This window comes from Vulpes vulpes, chromosome 1 (genome assembly GCF_048418805.1).
Source record: "Vulpes vulpes isolate BD-2025 chromosome 1, VulVul3, whole genome shotgun sequence".
Lineage (NCBI taxonomy): Eukaryota > Metazoa > Chordata > Mammalia > Carnivora > Canidae > Vulpes > Vulpes vulpes.
In genome coordinates, this window is record NC_132780.1 from 52,600,995 (window position 1) to 52,621,684 (window position 20,690).

Consider the following 20,690-nt stretch of genomic DNA (forward strand, 5'->3'; position numbering starts at 1 on the left):
CAAGCAGCAAAATAAATCAGTTTTCCTCTCAAGGAAATAAATCTATGTTAAAAAACTGAACTATAGGTGAATATTTGTCCCTGATGTAAAATTTGGTTTTCATTTTTTCATCATTCTACTTTGTCCTCTTGCCCAGTTGATTTAGACCTTTCACGTTAGGACAGATGGAATTATGCCATTTTTACACTCTTATATTTTCACTTCTGAGTGAAAACATACAAAAGCAGCACATGATCTAGGGACTGAGAAAGAGTGAAGCTTCCATTCTCCATTCCACCTTTGCAAAGGATCCCTTCCACCGTTTGTGTGACACTATAGGTGAAGAAAGACCCAAGTGGCTTTATGTTCTGCATCTTCTGAGGGCCAAAGAGTAAAGGTTGGTAATGCTGGTTCACCATTTTGGTTCAAATATAACGTCTTTGCATCAGTGGGTAGGGTTCCCACTGCTACGCCCCTTCTTTCTGGCCGTTTGCTGTATGACTTTCAGGTGAAGATGGAAGAAGAGGAGACGTAGCTGAAGGAGGTGGATATTCCCCCCCCCCCCCCCCCCCCCGCCCCGGGTTAAATACCTGATGGCTGCTGCTTGCCATTGTGTATCTGTGCGCGTGTAATGTGCATGGGGTAATGCACTTTCAGGACTGATACGTATGTGAGTTTTGCTTGTTGTGGCTTTAGGTTTTTAAGATTTTTATTCCTCTTGTATTTTAATGTCTTGGGCTGTCCAACTCTGGGTCATTTCTGGTGCCTGCTGATTGATACAATTATGTTTATTTGCCTTTTCCCCCCTGTGTGTGATTTAATTTCACAGAAAAATTCCTTGAGAGTAGAAGGGGATAATATTTATGTCAGACATAGCAATTTAATGTTGGAGGTTTGTATAATTCAAGAAAACAACTCTGTCCTAATGGCTGCCAGGCTGCTGTGGACGGGAGGTCACGCACAGGCTGGCTGGCAACTTCCTTCGAGCACATCTGCATGAGATGCATGGGGGACAGTTCAGCTTGGGAGTGCATGGGAGCAGTCCGACTCCATTCCTTTAAAGTGGCTTAGGTAGGAATAAATCCGCTAGAAGTTCTCAAAGTGACAGCTGGGAAAAAAGACGCTCTGTTTAATCAAACTAGTGAAATTTTTATCTGTTACTCTTGAAGTTCTACAGATAAATCTTTTCACTCCTAATGGGTTATCTCCGTGGGGTAGAATCTGAAGTAACATCCCATCCTTCACATACACTCACTGGAACAGAGCTTTGCTGGTCTGGCATGAAATGACGGTAGTCTCTGCTCACAATTTCGGCGGCAGCGTTGCTTAAATCCATGCAATTAAGAATGTGGTCCACTTAAAGTATCACCTTTGAGAAAATGTTGATGAATGGGATTGTTTGGATTAAAAAGAAAGTGAGAAAAAAGGAGGAGGAAAAAACCCCAACCGATTAGATGTGTAAAATATGTTCCCCGTGTCACGCGAGAACTTTTTGTTGTTATTTTTCCCCCTTTAGTAAAACGGTGATGTATTGAGTAGAGAGCTGCAATTCTCAGTAATCTGACTAATCTGGTTGCTTTTGGCAGCTTTGATAACTATTGGAAATGTATTTTGCATAACTTACTAAAATGCTCTAAAGTGTAATATGTGTAACATTGCTTTGAACAAATGCAAGAAATGTGCCTGATCTCAAGCCACAGTCATTTTTCCATGCCATGCAAAGAGATTTAGATTATTATGAGTTTTTGCAAATGGCTATAGAAGCTCCAAGAGGAGCTACTATGCTTGTGCATGAATGTGGAAGATCTAATTTTATCAGATGCATGACCTGTTCCTCTGGGAGTGGAATGAAAGCTATAATCCACAGGTGGCCCCATGATTTTGAAATGTAAGAAAGCATTGAAAACTCACTTAAAACTGTCTCCTGAACACTAATTACTTTTTATTCCCACAAATACTATTTATCAGGGCCAATCTAAAAATTCCCACAAATACCATTTGTCGGGGCCCATTCCAAGGAAAATTGACCTGGTCGTTTTCTTGCGTCCTTGTCTATATGAGGACCATTCGGTATGTGGGGTGGCTGGGCCCCACAATCGTGCTCAGCAAGTACAGGAACCCAGTATACGGGGTTCCCTCTTTTATAGAGAGGCCACACAGGACTAGCCTCTGGAAGCCATTATTCTTATTCCTTAAGGATTAAAGCCATTGCTGGAATTTCCTGGAAAAAAGTCAACCCTTGGTGTTCTCTCTCTCTTTCTCTCTCTCTCTCTCTCTCTGATCTTGATCTGGCTTTCCCATCAGGCTGAATGTACTTCTGAGTACCTTTCTCTATTTTTACTTGATTTACTATATTCATAGAATGCAGCTGTAGTAAGAGCTTCAATGAGAAAGGTAAATCTGCAAGAATAAAGTCATAGGCTGCATTTTAAGTCCAGTTACTAGAAAGGTTATTAGCCATTTTGAGTACTAGTAATTCCATGGCTTCCTTCTAATAATAGAAGTAATTATTTCTTAAAAAAATTCCAAACAGAATAAATTAGAACCTTTTAAAATGGGAATCATAAAAAAATATGAATTGGCTCTACTTTCAAATTTTGATGAACTATTCATAGGTGATAATATGGCTTTTGAGACTTGGCATTTTTCTTGCTTTAGTATGTTTTTTTAATCATAAGTTTGCTTTGTCTTATTTTTTGGTTTTTTTATTTTTGTCCTGCTGGGATTTTTTTTTTCTTTTTGGATTTCTGCCTTTTATTACGTTACGTATTGCTAGGACCTCGATAAGGCCCAGGAGGACATACTGAGACATCAGGCTAGCATTAGTGAACTCAAGCGCAATTTTATGGAATCCACACCTGAGCCGCGCCCTAATGAATGGGAAAAACGACGTATCACACCTCTGTCCCTACAGACACAAGGGGTATGTCAATAGCTGTTTGTTGGCTCTATGTCTCACTCCAGCTCTTCAATAAAACTCAGGTTGCTAATTGTTGATTCTCAGGAAGTTAGAAAGTGTTCCCTTCTTTTTTAAGGTAGTTGCTAACAATTTTTTAAATACTAAATATTAACAATATAATACTTATTGACATAGTTTTTAGTAAATTGTGTGAGTTTCAAAATATTTTCAAATGTTGCAGAATAATTTCACTATCATACTCCAGTAAATTAACAGTAATGAAATGTTTAATGTAGGGTGACTTTTAGAGATTGATCGTGTGTTGTATATGTAATAAGGTTTTCAGTTATGGACTTCCGAAATAATAAAGTTTACTTGATAATTAAATAAAGGGATGTAGGAATACAGATGGTATTTAGAATGGTTTTAAGATAATTACTGTGAGGATGAAGAGTTAAACTTAGCTTTGAAAACTAATGAGCTCTTTTGAAGATTTGCAAAATGTGACACAATTTAATATTAATACTGAAAGTTTTTAGTAATGAAATGTAGACTACTGTTTTGAGAGGATTCTCAACCATAACATCTCTCTGAACTCTTTCTTTTCATGGTTTATTTCTTCCCCCACCCCCCACCAGTATAACTGTTGCCTTTACAGTATATTCTCAATCTGTATCTCCCTTCATTCTCATCTGCAGCTCTTTTCTGATGCTCCAAAATCTGTTTATCAACTAAGAACTTTCATGGGCTCATTTGTCATACATGAGAAGATAATGATCATACTGTATGAAAATACTGTTTTAAAAAGCACCTGAAGGTGTTACCTGACAATTTCACCTTTCCCCTCTTCTTTACAGGCCTCTCTTTCCCTGACACTCATCCGCCCCTCTCTCTCGTCTGGCTTGAATGTTATCAAACATGTACGCACTTGAGTTACTCCCATGCTATTTTTATTCACTTTTTCTTAAAAAGGGCAAAGCTGTTAGTTGCTTTGAATTTCTAAGTTTGTGACAGTGAAGGAAAAGTTGCTCTTCAAGAACAGAAGCAAAAAGTAATTGCTGAACCGAAAAGACAACTGATGACAACATTAAGATCGAAAACAGCAGGGTCTCATGAAGTTGTATACAGCTTACATCCTCATTTTCAGATTTTCTGAAAATATATGTCAGCATTCAGCTCTAGAGTGTTGTGTTTTCTGGAAAAACCGTGTCTGATGACGTGCTATTTTGTCCTCCCTTTATGTGCTGCTTTATCCGGTTTGTTCTGCTGACCCAGAGTTTAATGTTTGTGTTGCTATAGATGTAATGTACTTGTCTGACTTGTTGATTATGTCTATTGTTTAAAACAATAGAGCAGAGGAGACCATCTTTTCAAGGATATTTTATCCGTGAAGGAGAAGCATCCGATGGCAGCAGCATGGACAGTTGAAGAAAAAGTCCAGGAGGCAGACAAGGTGTTCACCTTGCATCCTTGGATCTTCTCTTGCTTTTCCCCTTTTCCTTTCATTTCTGTACACAGCCATAGGAGACTCCTTTTTTCCCATGTATTCACCTAAAATTTTGTTGAAATGATTTTTTGAGCAGTTAAGAAAATCAAATTCCCTTATGTGGAAACCTATGATCATTAGTGAGAAATGCCATATTGCAGGACGACTGTACTTGAAAATCCACAATTTGAAATGCAGACCTACCAACCAATTTAGGTGATAAATGACCCCGAATTTTGATGAATGTGGATGACAGCTGGGAAACCATGACCTTGTGTGAAAATGCACCATTAGTACCACGCATGTGTGTGCACCGAGGCAGTGTTAAAATAACAAATTATGTCTGATGTAGGTAATTATTTTACTAAATACGTTTGGAAACCATACAAATTTTCATTTGAATTTCATTTAGCGGGAGAAATGGTGTGTCACAGCTGCCCCTCAGGTCTCTGTGCTCCCTGCATACAGGAAATATCTGGTATTACCAAGGAAGTTAGCTTTCCATTGCCTTGACATACCTCTTCTGCTGTCTCTGCTAATTTTGCCTCGCCAGCCGACTGGCCTGTCTTCTGCTGGAACTAGAGTGCTTCGAGTCCAGTGAGGGAGATGATAGCGGACATGCTAATTAAAACTTTTAGAGTACTAAGGAGTAAGGGTTAAGAAGGTAAAACAGAGTCTTGCTAGAAAGTAGTTTGGGAGGGCTGCTTGCTCATTGTACTCAGGAAAGATGGGGCACGTGAGTTGAGACCATAATCTGAAGAGAAGGAGGCAGACACGCGAAGATGCTTCCGTGTGTAAAGAAGAGGAAATGCAACAGCCCAAGACAGGAACTAGTGCAAGGAACTGCAAGTTCACATGACAAGGGCTTAGGAAAAGTCAGAGAGGTCAGAAGGTCCACTCTGGATCTTAAAGACCACGCTAACAGTTTGGGATTCCATCCTAGGAATGACGGGAAGCCCATGGCAGAGCCTTAAGCGGGAAGATGACCTAGTCCCACATGTCGGACAGAGATCCCACTGATGCTGGATGAGGACAGAGTCCCAGGGGGATGGGAATGAGAGCAGAAATCAGTGATAAGGAAAAAGCCTATCCGTTCCAGAGTCTGGTCTTGTTCCTCAGTGGATGGTAGCCTTCGTCAGAGCATATAGTGGGGCAAGGGGAGGAGTCAGAATAAGGAAGAGGAGGCCTTGCCCTCAAGGAACTGGAGGTAGAGCGGAGAGGAAGCCTTTCCAGAGCACCGCAGATGAGAAAGATAATGTGTCATAAAGCTAAACCAAATGACATATTTATATACTTTCAAAGGTCAGTGTGAAATCCAGAGCCTGTCAGACTGTGTGTAAGATGGTTTTAATATCCTATGCTTTGAAATATTACATAGTTTTGAAAACTTATCTTCTAGAAGCAAGACAGATGGCACCATCTGATGATCCATTTAAAATGATGTACTTTTTGCAATTGGAGACTTTGGAATGTTGGTGAAGACGTTGAAAATTACCATCTTCCTTGCCGTCCTGGCTTAGTACCATCTGTTAGAAACCATTTACGGTAGAAATCATTCACTCGTTGTCGTAGAAGTTACATTAAAATGCTATTAGGTGAAACTTAAATCTGGAATTGACCCCCTGTTACACTTCTGAGTGGTTTTTCTGTAGTTGGAGTTGCTGCTGTTTTCTTGCTCTTGTCCTCCAGGATCTGCAGGAAAATAGTTTTACTTGGCACGTCCGTGGATTGTTGTAACTGCAGTCACACGCATCCGTTTACCCATTCACCCAACATTTATGGACCACTTACATCATGCGCCCCGCCCCTCTGCCAATAGCATTCCACTACTATTTGTTGAAAGTGTGTGAGCAGTTAAGTCTACTCTAGCATTTTGACTCTTAACGGAATATCTTTTTTTAAAGATTTTATTTATTTATTTATTAGAGAGAGAGAGGCAGAGACACAGGCAGAGGGAGAAGCAGGCTCCATGCAGGGAGCCCAACATGGGACTCGACCCCGGGTCTCTAGGATCAGGCCCTGGGCTGAAAGCGGCGCTAAACTGCTGAGCCGCCCGGGGATCCCCCAACAGAATATCTTTTAAATTTCTTTGCCGCATCTTCATTTTGCTACTGATTTTGTAGGGTTTTTTTGATTACCTTTAAATTATAATCCTTAATGAACGTAAAATAAAAAGTTATGCATGGGAGTCTAATTTGACCAAAGTTTCTAAATCTCTATAATAGGAGTTTTACAGATTAAAGTTTTGTTTTGTATTGTTTTTAAGTAATCTCTGCACCCAGTGCAGGGTTCAGACTCGTGTGCCCAGGAGTCTCCTGCCTCTGCCACTGAGCCAGTCTGGCTCCCAGAACCGTAGTAGTTCGTGTTGGAATACGCTGAACTTTCAGGATGGCTTCAGTGTGAATATGGTTTTGAGAGAAAATTGGAGACCAAATCATTTAGTGTAATACATTTACATTGAGTAACTAGATTTACCTCTTTTGTAAGGATTGTGACCTGTTGTGTTCCCAGCCCAGTAGGGATTATACAGAGTGTAGTTTTGAGGTACTTTTGAAGCTGCTTGCCTGAGTAATTACGTGTGTGGTACCTACTTGAAGTCCCCAGCACTCCTATGGGAAGGACAGTCTTTCCACCCACCTGACCCGGAGGGATGGCAGGATTATGAGGATCACGGCTAAGCTGAGTTCACCCGCAAGATGTTTGCCCTGTCCCGAATACCGCGAGCGCTTCTGCATGTCCCCGTCCCCTCTCGGGCCCTCTTCCTCACCCTCCTGCCCTATTTCAGGGGGCGCCTCAGAAAGGCCACCTATTCCTCCAGCCAGCCGCTCTACAGCGCCTCCTTACCGCTGGCATCGCACGTCCCTGACACCGCCCGGCCTTCCGTCGCGCCCTCAGGTTGGGGACAGCGGTCTCAGGGCCAGAACTAGGAACGGTGACTTTGCCTTCATGGTTTCCCAGGGACGCGGGGTTTTCACGGAGCCCACAGGCGTCCTCACCCTGGCACCCTCTCTGTGGCACACTTAGCACGGCCGTGGGGCGCCGAGGGCCCTAGCCTGCGCGGTGGGGGTGGCGTGGAGGCGGCCCTTCGGGTGGCAGGGATGCACCCCAGGAGCGGGCGAGCAGGTGCGGGTGCAGGTGTGGGCGGGGAGCTGGCACCAGGCGGGCCTGCAGTCTCCTCCCGGCCTTGCCGCCCCTGGTGCTGGTCTGCGTGACCTTCCTTCCTTCCAGTTCGTCACCACCGTGTATCCTGGCTCCTGGGTAATTCTCTGCTCTTCCTCTCTGACCTCTCTAGAGCCTAGAAGAGGAGATAACGTCCATTTTGTTTAGTGCAAAGGGCTTTTGTGGTAGCGTGGGCGCCTCCTGCAGCTCAGCCAGCACCCGGACAGCCGAGGGCCCTGCTGTGAGCCGTAAAGCCCCTCCTGAGAGGCCTTCCTCACCCTCCTCGCAGTTGCCTGAGGTGCATTTCACTTTGTTTCCCCTGCCTTCGAAAGCCACATGTGAAAGTGATTTTGGGGGGATGTTTAAGAACCCCTCTCTCCGGTGCTGTCGTTGGTAAAATTAACCCTTCTGGAGAAACATTCAAAAAACCATGACTGCATTTGGACACGAGGGAAGGCTACAGATTGGATGTTTCTCCTGCTGTTGGTCCCCTGGCACCCGCAGAGTCTGCCTAAATTCAGAGAATCCTCTAAAGCAGTAGGTCCAGACCCTGAGCTGTGTATGAAAGAAGCCCTCACTAAGGGAAGCGAAGTACGTTGGGCGGAAAGGCTTTGAAAGCCTAAATGTCTTTCGGGCATCTCCCGATGGCTGCACGCTTTTAACATTCTGCTCCTGTGTGAAAATATGGAGTGCCTGCCACGCCCAGAGAAATAATTATTTTCATTTTTTGGGATGACCTAAGGGATTCCCTGAACTTGGGCAGAGCCCATCTGGCCATCTGGGGCCAAGTAATAATTTACTGACCCGGAATAATAATAACAGGATGTCTGCTTTAGAGAGGTTCTGGTCACTGGACAGCTTTATGTATAAAGAAGTTCATGGTTAAATGGCATTCACCAAAATGGTTTCAGAGTTTTCCAGAGTACCATCTGAAACCTCTGGGTTTTCAATAATAAAAACTGGAAGGATCTCTCTCTTGTCTGTCGGTAACACGATTTACACGGCACTAACTTCGAGCAGTGAAAACATGCCCTTACCACGCACGTCAGGATAACGGCACAGATCACAGCGAGCGACTAGATGCTGATAGGTGCTGTCCGCAGTGTTCCCTTCGAGGGCCTTTTGCTCAGTTTTCCATGTCACTGGTGCAGAAGAACAGGGGATGCTGCTCCTTGCTGCAGGAGCCAGCTCCAGTCCATGGGGCCGTGGCCACGTCCCCAGGCCCATTCCTGCCCCCGCGTTCAGAGGCTTGCTGCCCTCCGTTCAGCAGGGAGATACCTTCTTGAGTCAGCAGGGCTTCTCTCTCTCGCAGAACTAGTATTCGGTGAGATCTCAGGCTGCCTCGTCACCTGAATGTTAAAAAGTTGGCTTTATTTTTATCAGTGTAAAGTAGCCCTCCCACCTTTCAGGATAAGTTTAAGGAATGTTGTGAGCTTTAAAAACTCCTTTGCACGGATGTTTCTACGTTATCAACAGGGAAGCATAGTGATTTATAGGACTCATGTATTTGGTCGACAGGTATTTAGTAACATTTAAACACTGTACTACTTAACTTGCTCCCAAGAATTAGATGTGGGGGTGGGGTGAGGGGCCAGGAATAAACATCTCAGATAATAAACTTAGTTCATTTCAGTTTCCAAAGATGCTAGTTTGTAGAAACTAAATTCCAGAAGAAAGCACTTAGAGCTATCATTGACATCCACCCTGACGTTAAAATACCCTTTTGCTAACCTGTTCTGTGACTTGGGATGCTAATAACCATTTCTGCAACGACAACATCTTTGTGTTAATAGCTCTCTGAGACCAGCGCTAATCTTGCCAATTACAGCTGTTTTTTAAATGAGCCAGCAGAAAATAGAGGTGCCATCTCATTGATGCTGTGTCCACTCAGGGATTGGGGTTTCAGGCCAGGCTTTACCGTCTGGTTAGAATCAAAACCATTTAGTGAATAGGTTTTGAAAGTCTTACAGTTTCACGTCTCCTCAGTGAGCTTTGGTGTGACTCCTTTTCTCTTCCCACCCTCTCAGCTAAATGAGGAGAGCTGATATGCATGACTTGCAATCAGCATTTTATGTCTTTGGGAGGATGCTGGCGTTCTGTGTGTTTTGTGTCCTTTCGTAAACTTTTTGCATTTTGTCTGGATTGTCCTCCATGTCACCTTGAGCAAAGATTTTTGTGGATGTCGATTCTTGCCATTGTCCTGCAGTGTCATGTGTTTGTTTTGGTGGGTGTTGAGGTGTAAACCTTTATTGATTTGTGTCCTCGGTTGCTTTTTGTTCCGCAGAAACGTGCTCCCGAGTCAGAAGGGCCTTGCACTGGAGCCAGTGATGCTGTTAAGGTTCTCCCCTTTTCCATGTTAACACCATTGCCTGATGTTTGACTCCCCGCTCCCCCGCTTCCCTTTCAGTCAGCCATCATAATCATCTTTATTTTTTTTCTCCATGACATGAACCTACCACCATCAGTTAACTTTGGTTTCCGTCGTTTTTTTTTTTAATTTATTCATGTATTTTGTTTTCCCTCATCCATTTTTTTTCTCGTACAGAGTTCACATGAGACTCTGAATGTAGTGGAGGAGAAGAAGCAGGCAGAGGTTGGGAAAGACGAAAGAGTAATCGCGGAAGAGCTGAATGGTAAAGAGCTATCACCTGGGAGTGGTCCTGGGGCCACGCGTAAGGTGGAGCCCGTGACACAGAAGGACTCCACCTCCCTGTCTTCTGAGAGCAGCGGTGGCAGTGAGAGCGAGGAGGAAGACGTGGGCGAGTACCGGCCCCACCACCGCGTGACCCCGGGCACCATCAGGGAAGAGCAGGAGGAGGAGGAGGAGGAGGTGGAGGAAGGAGCCGGCCGAGCAGCCCAGGTGGTAGAGAGGGAGGCGCCGGCACCCCAAGGCAGCCCGGGCTCACAGGCAGGTGCCAGTGTGAGCGCAGTGCGAGCCGAGAGCCAGGAAGGCCCGGTGGCCCCCGGGAGCCCTGCAGAGAAGCGTGTAGACGGAGGCACCACTAAGCAAGACGGCAGCGAAGACGCAGAGGACGAGCCGCATAAAGTTAACGGAGAGGTGTCTCCTGTTGACCTTGATGTTTTGCCACAAATTATTTGTTGTTCAGAGGTAAATGGGAGGCCCGAGCGGGAGCGAAACTCTAGAGCTGGCCCCCAGGGGAACAGCACCTGCCTTCTGTCCTCCCGACCTGCCTCCAGCTGCTCCCACGAGGCCCTGGTCTCGCTCTCGGGAGGAAGCGGGAGCACTGCTCTCTAGGGTTTCCGCGGCTCCGGTCGGGGTCTGGCTTCTTTACTGCACCTGGAACCACCTGACAGTAAACCTGCCTTCAGCAGCCGACCGGGGTGCTTTCCCTTCTCCTTTCACACTTGACGTTTTCTATGCATGTTCTGGGTGTTTCCAGTGGTTTGTCAGTAGTTGCACCGCCTCCTCGTGCTAAATGCCTTCTTTGTTGGTTTGATTAGCACATTGTACCTGCATCGCTGACCAACGGGCAGCGTGCTTGTGTGCGTATGGCTCTTGTCGTGATTGGGTCTCACTTTTTGGTTCCTTCTCCCTTCAGCTTTACGTTTTTAGAAATGGCAGCTGGTCATGGTGACCATGGTGCTCGGAGGTCAGCATCTGGCAGTGACGACAACCCATTCCCTGAATACTACTGTGCCGGCCGTCCTTAGGCCCCAGGGAGCGTACAGACCAGCTAGGAGCATTTTCCTTCCCAGTTGCAGCAGAGGGCTAGCCGGGTGGATAGGAGGACACCCTTCTCCTTCTGTCCTGTCCTCAATTCTGGGGCATTTGCAAGTTTTCGTCTGTTTTGTAGATTATCTATATCGGATAGGACTGTTGTAACTTTCTTTTCAAGAAAGAGAACTTTCCAGGCTCTTGGTAGGTTAGGTCTTGGTCACGAGGTACGAGTGTCCCTCAAAGGGGAGTCAAAGTTATGCTGAGTGGGGGTTTCCCTCCATTGGACTTCCTTCATCCTAAAACCAAATGCCCACGATTTAGGCACTATCCTAAATCTTTAGGCACTATTTGCTCCCTTTGATGGGCTGGAAAATCTCGAAGTGACTTTATCTTGAAATAATTAAATGGATTTTTACTATATTTTAAACTTTGTGCTTCAGAGAAGACATTTCAAGAGTCTTTGGACGCTCTGAACTATTATTTCCTGCGTTTACTATATGGCTGTTCCTCTTTAAATAATTACATTTGGGAATATTCTCTCAAGGCAAGTGCCTGTAGTATTTTGGTAGCAGCGTGGTCTGTGGTGCAGGAAATGCACGTGCCCAGCAGAGGACACTGCAAAGGCCTGACCCTGTTCCTTAATGTTTTAACTGTTCAAAGCCATCATGCAATGTTGGTGGAGAATTCTAGATGTAACATTTTAACTTCTGTAACGCAGAAGAAGCACTGCAAGCCTTAGACCAGTGTAAGTGAAAAAAAAAATGCTACTGGAAGATACTCAAAGTAGAAAGTCTGTCGATGGAGTAGAAGAGTCTTTTTGGGGAAAACCCTAGTCCCCATAGCTGATGTGCCGGGTGAAGACCATGAGCCTTCACACACACCGTGTGGTTCTTTAAGCTGCAGGAACACGGAGACCAGTCACATCACATAGTTCGCTCTGTTTGGTTCTCTTTTCCATCTTGTTACAACGTGCTGCAACACTGCAGTGCATGTCTCGCTGCGTGCACCACGGTTGACATGCGATGGGACGGCGGTAATGGGAAGTGTGCTGTTAGTTAGGGAGCCATCGTGGTAGCCGATTCTCCAGACGCGCATACCTGTGATTTTTTTAAGGAAACTGTTTTTCTCTTGTGTCTTTTGTTTTATTTATCTTAACTCTTGTGCATGAGTGTGTGTTTGGATTTTTTTTTTTTACAATTTTTTTTGAAGGCTCCGTTAAACACTTACTTTGTGACGTCTAGAATTTATTTTTCCCTTCCTTTCTACCTCAGCCACCAGTGGTAAAAACAGAGATGGTAACAATTTCTGATGCCTCACAAAGGACAGAAATCTCCACCAAGGAAGTCCCTATTGTCCAAACTGAGACCAAAACCATCACATATGAGTCTCCACAGGTACAAAAACTCTAGATTTGGACTATTTGAGTTCTTTTCCTTGCTTTGTGTCCGTTTTTACATGTTTCTGACTTTGATGTAACATTGCGCATCCTGGTGTCTTCACTGCACTCCAACCTGCCATATCCTGTCTTAGATCGCGACAGTCGGGGAGGGGGCGGGCAGCGTACACGTGCTTGTGAAGGACGGGCATGCTGGTACACACTTGGGAATGAGATCATCTTACAGAATTCATTGGGTCTGACCTAACTTGAGGACCGGTAACCTTGAGGTTCTCCTCATCCTGCCGCCCGCCCCTGCAGCTCCACGTGGGTAGATGCAGTCCCTGCTCCTGCTCACCACGTGTAACACACGGTCAGTGCTGCTGCTACACGTAGAATTATTTTCTGAAGACGCATTGTCGATCTTAGTAAATACGATACCGTGGGTCAAAGTAACGATCAGATTTATATGCTTAATTTGAGATCTTGATTTAGACCTTATGCAGATACTGATTCATTATTTTGACATGGAACTGCTTAGACATCCATACAACTGTTCCTCAACTGAGGAGCTTAGTGTCCTAGCTCAGATCAGCCCGTGCTGGGGGATGGCAGATCATTGACCTCTCCAGAAATCTTTTTCAAAAGGTTTACCGTAGGCGTGTTCAAATACTCCTCGAAATTATCCTAGATGTGTTATCCGTGTGTGTACATAGAACCATGCAAACACAGGTTTCTCAGGATTAGCTGTTGAGGGAGAGCACGCACTCATGTATCGGGAGTACAGTAAGTGCCCCGGTAGATACAGGTACATGGCTTACATTTGACAGGAACTTCCCCGTAACTCAGGCTCTGGGCTTCCTGGTTATTGCCTTGCGTCAACATCAGGATGTGGGAGATGAGTGTGTTGGTGACCTTCACATATACGCTTAGGCCACTAATTTCCATATTTGCCTTGGTAAACTCTAGAACTTTCTGCCTTGTTAGTATCAAGGCAGACAAGTTAAAACCCGATTAGAGACATGTGTGGGGTTTATATATACGTACAGAGAGAACACAAGGCTGCACGCGTAGTAAAGTGTGTGTGACCACGTGTAAGTTCATCCTAAGTATTCCAGCAACGACTAGAGATAAGCCGACAGCCACATCAGTGGGTCTACACCATCCTAGTCCGGTTCTCTTGCTCCATAGATGAGAAAACATGTACAAACTCAGCACTAGCAGCCACTGTGGACCCTGTTCTGTCTGGCTCTTTAGTTTCTCTTTCCAGCTTCTGCAAGAGGCCTTCATTCTAACTGTCTCATGACCCTTGTAGCTTTTAGTCCCATTTTCTACTTGATTCTTCCCTTTTTTTCCCCTCCCTCCTGGGGCTTTGCCTCTCCACGTGCATTTAGCCTTCGCCTTGACTCTGTTTAAAGACCAGCAGCCTCCTGCTCCATAAATCACTGCTACAGACATGCAAGGGCCAGGCAGCTAAGCCGACTGCCGACCTCGAAGAGCTCACAGCATGCATGTTCGATGGGGAGGGGTCTTCTCTGGCCACATGATGGAAATTAAGCATTACTTTGTATTTTTCCTCCAACTATCCAAAGATTGATGGTGGGGCTGGTGGTGACTCCGGGACATTACTGACGGCGCAAACCATCACATCTGAGTCCGTGTCGACAACGACCACAACGCACATCACCAAGGTAAGGCAGTCCAGGGTGGGACCTTGCCAACAGGGTCTGTTCTGAACTGCTTGTTCCTACACCTGCCTCAAAGTGATAGCCCCGTGGAGTAAAAGTGCCTGGACTTCAAGTATCCAAGAAATTGGGCTCCATTGGCAAATGTACTTTTGTGAAGTACAAGGGCATAAAAACAGGTCATGCGTAGCTGTAGGTCAGGGCACTGCAGGAGCAGAGAGGGAGCATGGGAACAGTGGAAGCACGAGGTTGGCAAGTACACACGAAGCCTTCTGACACAAGCAAGGCCATCATTCAGGATTTCAGCAAGTTGTTCAAGGAACATAATTTTCCCCTCGTTGATCTAAGGTGTTCATATGTTGGAGATGGGGCATTTTTCCAGGTCATTCTCATTCTCTAAAGGTTTGACACCAGATGACCAGTGATTCTCGAGTGTGGTCTCCAGACCAGCAGCAGCAGGCTCTCCCGGGACTGGTTAGGAGCGTGCGTCCCGCGGCCCCACGCCCGATCTACCGAAAGCCTGGGACGGGCGTACGAGCCCCCCGGTAATTCTGAGGCACGTGGCCATCGCCCGATTTCTGACTCCAGCGTTGTCTCCCCACGTTTCCTTTTCCATCTACCTCTCACGTTTTGTTAGTGCTTAAAGGTTTTCATTGTATCCTTTATGCTGTATTTCAGCCAGAAACTTTGTAAATTAAAAAAGTGCCACGTAAACACGAGATGGTAATGGCGCTCGTTTTAAAGCGTATGGGGCTGTCCAGGCTAGTGGTCGGCTTGGTCTCTCACAAAAAAGCGCAATCAGTGTGGTCTAGTACATAGTTGATGGGGGTTGTAGAGATTGGCTGTGTCCCTCTTGGGGCTCAGCTCGCAGCCATATGCTCTCGTCAGCCTCCGTGTCCCAGACTGTGCCATGGACCAAATGGCCGCTCAGGTGGGGCTCCTGCCCAGGTCTGCTCACGGTTGTTGTTGGCAGGCACGGCGACATGCAGAGGCTGTAGTCAGGTCAGACATCGAACAGAAATCCTTATGTCACCCTCGTGTATCTTCACCTTAAACCAAATCCAAGTCCTCTTTTTTCTTCTGCACTAAACCAAATGAAAACATTACGGGTGGATTTGTAGGAGAATCAGGCCATCAAAACGGTGACACCAAGCAATTCCCAAACCTAAACTGGGGACCCAGATCGTTAGGATTCCTTGTAACTCTGTATAAACCAGAGAGTCCTTTCTTCTTTCCTGTTTTAACAAATGGGCCGATTGGGGGTACGGAAACTCAGGGGAATGGTAGTGCAATGTCCCAGTGGAACTTTTTGGATTAAATGGCATCCGTCTCCTCTTCATTTGCCCTGAATCTTGATATGTCAGTTTTAAAGCTGCTTTCAGTTGAGGACGACTTACAGATGCTGCAACTTTAACAATAGGAATCTCTGTTGAGCTTAAAGATAGTTTCCGGAACACCTGTCTTCTCCACACGGCGCGGTTGCTCCCTTTCCCTCCCATGAGCATGACGTGCTGTAATGAGTGCTGTCTCCTTGATTTTGTTTTCTTTATGGCCTTTAGACTGTGAAAGGTGGCATATCTGAAACAAGAATTGAGAAACGCATCGTGATCACAGGAGATGCAGACATCGATCATGACCAGGTAAAGACCCGCGGCTCTGGTTCTGAAAGTGACCGTGTCTCTCGGTTTGGCAGGTGTTGTGGGGTCGTGTCCCCGTGTCTGGCCCCTTCTCCCTGTGCCTCCTGGATGGAGTCATCTCCTAGGCATAGATGCGTCCCACCCGAGACATGGCCTGTCCCGGGAGCCTCCCTCAGGCCAAAGCAGTGCAGCACGTGACAGCTGTTCATTTCCCACTGGCTTCCCGTGCGCTTTCGGGTCCAAGTAATCGCAAGGATTCCCGGCAACCATTAGTTAATTCTTGTGGGCCTGGGTTTAGGCCCATTGTGGATTAAAAACTGAATGGCAGCATAATGACACTAAGAAAAGTCACCAAGTTTGACTCAGACCGACTTTAAGGAACTCACAAAGTATTTTTTACAGCGTTAGACAAGTTGGGCTATTTACCTGATGTGTGTCCCCTGATTATTACTATCTTCAAGGGGCGGGAGAAAAGTCTGAGGCCCCCCCCAAAGTGAACCCCATACGTGGCTTCGGAAGCTGCTTAAGAGAATCGTGCTTCCAGCTGCTGTTTACCTGAGCGCAGTACGTGGCTTAGGAATGCAGGAGAGGAGGGCCGGACTGCTGGCGACGTGGAAGGAGCTTTAGTTTTAGGCCGAGGCTTCAGCTGATGAGAATTTTTTGTTTTGTGATTTTCAGAGTGACTTTAACTCTGCTTTAAAGGAAAGTGGAGAAGAAATGGGTAGGAAATATCAGAAAGGGAGACAGAACATGGAAGACTCCTAACTCTTTAAGTTGTTAGAGACGTTCAGTTGAGCATCTTGGCTGGGGTGTCAGAACAGATGATTGCTGCCTGGCTCTGATGCAACGTGGAGCTCAGGAAACAGAGTTTGGAGAACAGGACGTCCCACTTTTAAAAAAGCTCACTCTGTGTGACCAGAGAGATGCTCTTCTCTGCCTAAAAAGAAAACTATGTTTTTCTAGAGCCCCGTAAACATGACTTGGCTTCCCTCTTTCCTGCGTGTCTCATCCCTGAGTGCGCTCTGAGGTCAGAGAAGGGCTGCCCTGCCTCTGAACTTGGACTTTGTCATAAGGGCTCGGGGTAGCTGGCTGGGCCCGCCTGCCTGCCGGGGAACCTGGCTGACTCCGTGGAGGCCCAGCTTCCCGCTCTGCATGGGGAGGGATGCTCTGCTAGGACCGTCTGGGCAGAGCAAGTGCTCCCTTCCCCTCTGGCCTCTCCTGTAGGGGAGAGGCCCCTGTGGGGGAGAGGCCTGGGCCTGCGCTCTTCGGTGGGAAGTGGAAATCCAGGCCTTTCAGGTTGTTGCTTCTGCTGCCCATCTGGCCGCTGGACGTGCGCCCTCCCAGCCTTCCTGGGCCACGCTCTCCATCAGGGATCTCCCCGGTTTTCTGTGCCTTCCTGCCGGCCCGCCTGTGGTGACAATACAGCTTCTGAGCAGCAAATGATGAAGACAGGGTCTGAAATGCGAGTGCCAGCAGGACGCCCGTTGCTGACCCCCCTTAGGAGGAGGCCGCAGCCTGACCCGAGACTGCAGGAACATGGCCTTGCTCAGTGCGTCCCGTGTCCGCCCATTTGAAGACAAAGGGCCGATGCCGGAGGAGAGAAGAGGGGCTAAGCTTCCATGACATGTTCGTGGGTAGTTGTAAGGCGCACGGACCTCCTTGAGTCCGTGTAACTGGCTTCAGGCGCGCCTGTCCCCGGCGCTCACAAAGCTCCCTCCCCTGAAAGCCTGCAGCGATACCACGCACGTGTTCACAGGCAGAGGGGAAACCACTTCCTGCCGACAGCCGAAGCCCTCCGCGTGGGGTCTGCGCTGTCCCGGCCTCTTCTTCAGCCCTTGTCCTGTCTCAGGAGAATCGTAACCATGGGGAGAAACCCTCCCTCTGAGCAGCAGAGACAACAGGGGTCCTGTGCTTAAGAGGCTGCGTCGCGGCGGCTGCCCCGCGTGCACCCACTCCGCGCTGGGACGGGGCACTGCGCTCGCTCCTCACCATGTCTGCTCCTTTGCCGTGAAATAACCTCCCGGTTTGGCAGGAGGATGTGATCGTTTGCGCACAATCTCTCCCGTTGTCTCATAAGTTGACATTTTGCAGTATTTCGTTTCACGTGCGGATACTGCAGAGTGACGGAACTAACGGTGAACGGATTTCACATGTGTTTGGAGACCATTGGGCGGCTTTCGGTTTTCCCTCCTTCCCTGCTACTCGAGGCGTGTGTCATGCGTGTCCCCTTCCCCTGGGCATCATTTGTTTCCCTGTCACCCTCTGTGCTTCACGGGGCAGCTCCTTGGGTGGAGCGGAGGTGAGCACCTGCACAGGCTCCAGCACAGCCGTTCCTCCCAGACCAGACTCCAGACAGCAACAGGGGCTCGTCCGTGCAGATTGCCCGTCCCCCCCTCGGTTCTGGGCCGCCCTGCTGCTGCCCCTCCCCGCCCCCCCCCCCCCCCGCCCCACAACCTGCTCCCTGGTGGGGACCTAAGTACCTTCGGCGTCTTCCAGGCTTCCTTGTGACGTCTTGGGCATAAAACTGTGCAGGTCTCTGCAGCTTTACCTCCGTGTGTGTGGAATGAGGCTGCAGGCTCTGTTGGCCAGACGGCAGATGAGAGGCGCCCTTGTCCCCATAGGCAGACGACAGAGGAAGAGGATGAGGTGGGGGGGCACTTGGTTCAGGCACATAGTTTCCCCCAAGACTTCCCTCTTGCTCTGGACGTCTTCTTAGAGTTTGAGGGCCATCTGCGCCGCCTCCCCCTGGGACACCTGTAAACCTCTCTCCCGCAGAGGAGCGGATCTGTCCACTTTGTCACGACACTTGTACGTACTTTATCTTCCGATAAAATACGAAGAAACTCCGCTGCTTCCTGGAAGAGCCTGTGAGCCGGCGGGGGCTCCTGTGCCCTGCTCCTGCCCGCAGCCCCACGGCGGTGGCCTCGAGCGTGACTGCTGACCTTGCCGCCCCGGTGGTTCTGACTGTGGAGCAGAGACCTGTACTTGAAGGACTGTCTGTGCCGCCTCTTGCACTCTGCTCGCCGTATGCCCCTTGCTGCTGCCCTGGAAGTCCGGGGCTCTTTCCCGCAACACTTGGCCTCCAGCACTGGGGGCCCCTGAGGGAGGACAGCAGGCCCTGGGGGTGGAGGTGGGCCCAGGGCCTCCCCGCTGCTCCGGGAGCCTCACGACCTTAGTGGTGGCCTCGGGCTGCAGGTGACTATATGAGCTCAGGGTCTGTGTCCTGCCAGTCTCGGTGAGTGCGAGGCCGGCTCGAGTGCGCAGGTTCCTTCTGTTCTACGTGGTCATTATTTGAAATGACTGGAAAGTGGGAAGTGTGGGGCAACGGAGCGTTGGCCACCATGAGCCCGAGCCTGCGGCCGGTCCTGCTTCCCGTGTGCGCCAGAGCTGGAGCTGCCCAGGAGCGGCGTAGCCGGGGCCTGGCTCACCGTGCTCTGTCCTGATCCTGCAGGCGCTGGCGCAGGCCATCCGGGAAGCCCGGGAGCAGCACCCCGACATGTCGGTGACGAGAGTGGTGGTGCACAAGGAGACGGAGCTGGACGAAGGGGAGGAATAGGCAAGGTAAGAGTCGGCACCCTGCGTGGAGGCCACTGCGCCTGGCACCGTGTGTGCCTGGGCTCTGCCCGGTGCTCCTGACCTCATCACCCAGGTCCCCGCATGTGGTGGTGACGGGCGCGGATGGCAGCTGTGGCGACGCCCTGGGGTGTCCTGTTCGCCTAGGACCTCGGTAGGGGCTGTCTTCACCGATGTCTGCCTTACGGGAGGCACTTTGTGGGAGGGGCACCACGGGGGCCTGACCTAAAGCCCTCAACACATGTGAGGAGTGACACGTAAAGGAAAGATGGCTGTGGCTCGTGAACCTTGAGAACTTAAAGGATGAAGTGACAGTTCACTGTGCAGAGGGGGATCCGTGTCAGGGACAGATCGTGGACTCTTGTGTCACATCCAGAAATCAAGCACTTGGGGCTCAGCGGGTGAGTGTCTGCCTTGGGCTCAGGCCGTGCCCCCAGGGTCCCAGGATCGAGTTCCGCCTCCGGCTCCCACAGGGGCCTAGCTTCCTCTGCCTCTCCCCCTGCTCATGCTCCCTCGGTGTCTCTGTCTCAAATGAGTGAATAGTGGGCAAAGCATTAACCCAGCAAACCACGTAGAAGCTACGTGAACAATCAAAACTGTTCAGCCTCATTATCCTTAAATACAAATTAAAAACTCAGCGTGTACGTTTTCACTGACGCATCCGGCGAAGTTTGTTTTTAGCTCGTGTTTGGGAGGCTGTGAGAGGGAAGGTGACGATCCCCTGCTGCTTTTTAAACGGGTCCTGTTTCCTGGGGACAGTTTGGCAAAACCCACCTCGTGAGCCTGCCGTGTAAACCACCGTGAGCCTTTATCTGAGATAAGCAGACATGCACACGAGGACTTGCCACCAGCGTGTTGAGGACATTGTTACGTATGCCAGCAGGTCAGAAACGACCTCTGTGCCGGCAGCCGGCTGGTGACGCCGTTCCCATGTGACGGGATCACCGCCATTGAGTGCTGCTAACGTCCACGATGGCGCATGGAAGAGGTGGGTTTTGTTGCTTGGCACGTGTACCAGGGTTGCCGTTCTGTTTGTACCGCGATGTGTACACTGATGGGTTAGTCGATGGCACCTCGCAGGACACACATGTCCCCCCTTGGGGACGGCGTGGCCCCCGCCACAACACCGCCTCCCCTCTGACCAAACTGGTTGATGTGAAGGACACCTGGCGTTCTGGTTCTTGCTGCTCCCGGCAGAGTCCACGCGCCAGCCCTTCC

General features: G+C 48.4%; 1 protein-coding gene across 27 annotated transcripts in view; it reads left to right on the plus strand.

Annotated features, from left to right (window-relative positions):
* Window positions 1–20,690, plus strand: part of EPB41L2 (erythrocyte membrane protein band 4.1 like 2) — a 194,893-nt gene that overhangs the window by 164,188 nt on the left and 10,015 nt on the right. For 6 of the 27 annotated variants that reach the window (XM_072764242.1, XM_072764252.1, XM_072764247.1 and 3 more), the window contains 9 exons: window positions 809–871; window positions 2,756–2,902; window positions 4,230–4,331; window positions 7,657–7,821; window positions 9,808–9,861; window positions 10,069–10,632; window positions 12,474–12,596; window positions 14,170–14,268; window positions 15,822–15,902. In XM_072764242.1, the coding sequence (XP_072620343.1) occupies window positions 809–871; window positions 2,756–2,902; window positions 4,230–4,331; window positions 7,657–7,821; window positions 9,808–9,861; window positions 10,069–10,632; window positions 12,474–12,596; window positions 14,170–14,268; window positions 15,822–15,902 (1,398 nt within the window). Of the gene's footprint in view, window positions 1–808; window positions 872–2,755; window positions 2,903–3,735; window positions 3,799–4,229; window positions 4,332–7,656; window positions 7,822–9,807; window positions 9,862–10,068; window positions 10,866–12,473; window positions 12,597–14,169; window positions 14,269–15,821; window positions 15,903–19,350; window positions 19,461–20,690 lie in introns of those variants that run through there. The other 21 variants (XM_072764362.1, XM_072764373.1, XM_072764382.1 and 18 more) reach the window with 16 other exon arrangements.